The following is a 4,343-nucleotide window of genomic DNA, read 5'->3' as shown; positions in this document are numbered from 1 at the left end:
ACTTCGGCAATGTTGTTGGTATTGCCATCATACCTTTGAAAGTTCATGGATATAGTCAATGAAATGTGGATATAGGGGTAATCCAGTATCATTGTTCATCTTGCACACGTCTTAGGTCACTTGATCAAGGTCAAATGTCATTTAGGTTCAATGAACGCAAAATTATAATATTTTTTGTGAATAATTATAGTCATTTTCAAAGTCAGCACTGCTGCAATATTGAATCGCGTAGTGCGGGCGAGGCTGGCAGAGGCGCTCAACTTGTTCAAAATTGAATTTTGGTCAGCAACTCTGGTAGCATGCCGTGATTTACTTCAGAGGTAATCGATTTATACCATGTGTATTCACAGAATGAACTTTATTGATGTGTCTGATTTTTTTTTTATTTTCTGAAAGATAGGCACTGTTGTATTTTTTTTTATTTCATGGATATTAGAAAACTGCACACATATGACTTCACAACTTACTTATAACTCCGTTTTCAAACCATCTTCATATCAGTCATCTTCACTGACTAAATAAAACGATGTCTAAGGACATGTATACTTTATTATCTCGAAAGGTGCACATTGACCATATTACGCAAATATTGCTGATATCGCTTGAGAGGAATCAATATCCGTTATCCCCCTATCTCTTTATTTTATGTATTGAAATTTTGGCTAACAGAATAAGACTTGATCCAGAAATTCACGGAATTAAGTTTGGAAATACAGAAGTTAAGCAAATTTTATACGCAGATGATATGACAATTTTTGTAAAAGACACTCAGTCCATTGAAAAGTTAGATATGCTGTTCGAATGTTTTGCCGAAACGTCAGGTTTGAGGATGAATAAAGATAAAACCTTTATTATGTTACTGGGACACCATGAACAAATAGATCAAATTTTACCTTTTGGTAAAGTGGAGCAGATGGTTAGGATCTTAGGTATATATTTTTCATTAGATAGAGAAAGTCAAGTAAGAATAAATTACAAAGAAATACTTAGTAGAATAAAGAAAATTTTGATGTGGTGGAAGCAAAGGGATTTGACATTAATGGGCAAAATTCAGTTAATTAAAACATTTGTACTATCTAAATTGATATACATTTCTTCTCTTACCATTGTCCCGACATGGGTAATAGAGGATCTTAATACACTGATCTTTGGATTTTTATGGGGTGGTAAAGATAAAATTCAAAGAGACATTGTTTATTTAGATTATGGTCATGCTGGTCTAAAAATGACAAATTTTCAGTTATTCATTAATGCCTAGGTCACATAGCCCGCCGATGAGGTTCCGATGAGCCAGCGATGCGATTTTAGCCGGACACCGGCCGGACTCCCGTGGTCACCGGCCGGCGTTTGGGGCTAAAAACCGCATCGGTGGCAGCTCGGCGAAATTTAACTTCGGAGTTAAAAATTCGACGGGCTCTCACCGAGCTCCCTCATCGCAGCCCCATCCTTACCACATCGGAATACGCATCGGCCGGTGTACGACCGAGTATCGGCCGGTGTCCCGTGCCAGTTTATGTTTATTGCCATATTTATTGTGTATGTGGTAACATCCAAGGTATGAAAACTAAAGTTCTGTCGTTGTCTTTATTGTTTTTATCTTTTTAACATCTTAGAGCAATAAACTGAGAACTCAAAAGGTAAAACAAAGTTAATTTAGAAGGAAAGAAAATGTCATTTAGAAGGTTTTATAGAACACACCATAAAAATTGGTTAATTTTAACAAAGTTGCATAGATCAAAAGTTAAACAGTACTCAAGTAAAAATTAATATTTCGTACGACTTTATCTGATATGTAAACAATGGAGATCCTTCCTCATTATGAAAAAACACATACTTTTTAAAAGGTGAAAACATATTAATGGGCAATCATTTGAAGCCTATTACAAAATTACAAAGCTAATCATATTGGTTGATACAAGTGTTTTTCTTTATGAAAGGTTAGTTTTTAAAGGTGAAAGAAAAGATACAATGACGATTATTCTTTGATTAAAAATAATTCAATCACAATGAATGTGTTGCTGTTGTATTATTTACACACATCTCATCTTATTCATACTGGTGTATTTTAATATTGATTTATTCTTTCAAACAGGTTTGATTTCTTTTGGCATTTATTACTAGTGTTCAAATTAAAAAGAGCAAAGGCAATGTTTTAAGATTACCCAATAACAGATTTATTTGCAAACAACATACTGAATAATGGAAAGTATAACACATCAAAAATGCGTTAAGTCCTGAGAAGAATAATGGAATGTCTGTGGCTGCATCCGGTATACTGTAACAATATTAGACACAAGTTACTGCTGGTTTATTGCCACATCTTGCCATGGCACACTCCCGGCAGGACTGCAAAAGTAATTCTTGAGGTATGCGCGCAGTTCTTTGCCTGGTCGGGTCAATCTTGGCCCGTGCCCTGCTGCTTGCACATCTTCGAGCACGGCTTGGTCTCGCCATGCACCCGCGATGATCTGACCCTGCTCATCTTCCCGGTCGAGGTCAGCATTCTGAAGGTTGGGGTAACGAGTCCTCATGAGGTTGTGAAGGGTCATGCAGGCCTTGACGATCTTGGTAACTTTCGACGGTCTCAATCCCAGGGTTGTTAGCAGACATCTGAAGCGATTGGCGAATATACCAAACGCGTTTTCAACCACACGGCGTGCCCTGGAACACCGGTAGTTGTAGATCCGCTCGTCCCGTTTCAGGTGCCGATGAGGGTAAGGCTTCATCATGTATGGCCGTAGGGGGAAGGCGTCGTCTCCGACCATGTAGTAGGGTGTGTCCTGGTCGTCATTTGGTAGGGGATCCGGCTGGGGTAGTCCGATCGTTCCCTCACGCAGACCTGGCTCCAGTCGCGACCGGTTAAAGATGCCGGCGTCGGAATACGACCCTGGTGACCCCACATCCGCCCAGATGAACTTGTAGTCAGAGTTTACCACTGCAAGCATGACGATGGAAAAGAAGCCTTTGTAGTTGTAGTAAAGTGAGCCGCTCTTGGGGGGCTTCTTGATGGCGACATGTTTCCCATCGATCGCGCCACAACAGTGGGGAAAGTTCCATCTGTCTCCGAATCCCTCGGCTACCGGGCGCCACTCATCTTCTGTCTGGGGAGTGGCCCACATCTCGTCCTCGTATTCGTCGTAGATGGCCTGACAGACCTCGGGGACGAACAGAGAGATGGTGTTGTGTGGGACACGAAACGCGAACGCCAGATCATGATAGCTGCTTCCGGTCGCCAAGAACCTCAAGGTGATCGCCAGCTTCAGCCCAGGATCCAAGGGGGTTCGATGCCTGCAACAGAAGAGGGTGAAATATGAATAAAATCAAACTAGAATAAATATGGATGGAAGACATTTCAGCACAATTTGACAGTAGGTTCATAAAGTGTAAACTTACGTTGTGGTCTTGGCAATGCGGGGGCCAACTCGGTCAAGCAACTCATAGAACATCTGTGGCACCATGCGGAGGTAGGATTTGAAGTCGGCAGCGTGCTCGGCCTCGAGTTCCCTCATGAGCGTCTCATACTGGCCGAAACGAGGTCTGCGTAGGATCCACTCGCGCACCCACCAACGTCTTATTCTTCTGCCGGCCCTCTGTCGCTCCCTCTCGGCTTCTTCGAGCAGTGCTGCCAGGACCAAGTTGTACTGGAACCTCGCCTGAGCTAGCTCGTGTTCTAACAACGCCATTCGTAGTCTTCTCGGTGCAGCCATAGTGATGAACTGACCATTCCAGGTAGGGTGGACATATATATATACAGGTATGGAATAGCTGACCATCGGCCCCCCAAGTCCGAGGTACACCGGCCGAACATCGGCCGGGCAGTGTTCGAAGCCCGTTAACAACCCGGCCGGTGATCGCACGGTGTCCTTTAACCTGCTCGGGTACCGGCCGTATACCCCCCGATGTCCGGCCGACCATCGGCCGGTAGTTGCTGCCACATCGGCCGAAAAAAATCTCCACTTTTGAGACAGACTCCGGACGGTCATCGGCCGGTGTTTGGTCGGTCGCCTGTAGATTTCCGGACGGAGCCCGGTCACGTCACCGAGCTATGCCACCGATGAGGGGAGCTCGGCGACACCTCAAAAATCCACCGAGCTCCACCGATGCCGGACACCGGCCGGGCTATGTGACCTAGGCTTAAGACACCTAGAATTATGTGGATTAAAAGACTTATAATGGGAGAGCCAAAAATGAAATGGAAACAATATTTCAGATACTTAGCACACGATATGGGAGGATTGCTAATTTTTTTTAGTAACCTCACAATGAATTTGATTGGATTTGAACTGCCAGAATTTTATACAGAAATGTTAGATGTATGGTTCAATAAGAAATTATTTTTACTT

General features: G+C 43.1%; 1 protein-coding gene across 1 annotated transcript; it reads right to left on the bottom strand.

Annotated features, from left to right (window-relative positions):
• Positions 1-2,114: 2,114 nt before the first annotated feature.
• LOC121407480 lies at positions 2,115-4,135 on the bottom strand. The gene is made up of 2 exons (XM_041598575.1): positions 3,394-4,135; positions 2,115-3,288 (listed from the first exon to the last, which is right to left on the bottom strand). The coding sequence occupies exons 1-2, from the start codon at positions 3,981-3,983 to the stop codon at positions 2,298-2,300; spliced, it is 1,581 nt and encodes a 526-aa protein (XP_041454509.1). The 5' UTR covers positions 3,984-4,135; the 3' UTR covers positions 2,115-2,297.
• Between the last annotated feature and the right edge of the window lie 208 nt (positions 4,136-4,343).

This window comes from Lytechinus variegatus, chromosome 2 (assembly GCF_018143015.1).
Source record: "Lytechinus variegatus isolate NC3 chromosome 2, Lvar_3.0, whole genome shotgun sequence".
NCBI classification, from domain to species: Eukaryota; Metazoa; Echinodermata; class Echinoidea; order Temnopleuroida; family Toxopneustidae; genus Lytechinus; species Lytechinus variegatus.
This window is presented reverse-complemented; position numbering and strand designations above follow the sequence as displayed.

Bases quoted from the DNA above. Each gene is read 5' to 3' on its own strand.
- LOC121407480 (XM_041598575.1), bottom strand. From the start codon at position 3,983: ATGACCGTCCGGAGTCTGTCTCAAAAGTGGAGATTTTTTTCGGCCGAT. The intron at 3,289-3,393 runs GTAAGTTTACAC...CTTCTGTTGCAG, and splicing joins CGCATTGCCAAGACCACAAC to GCATCGAACCCCCTTGGATC.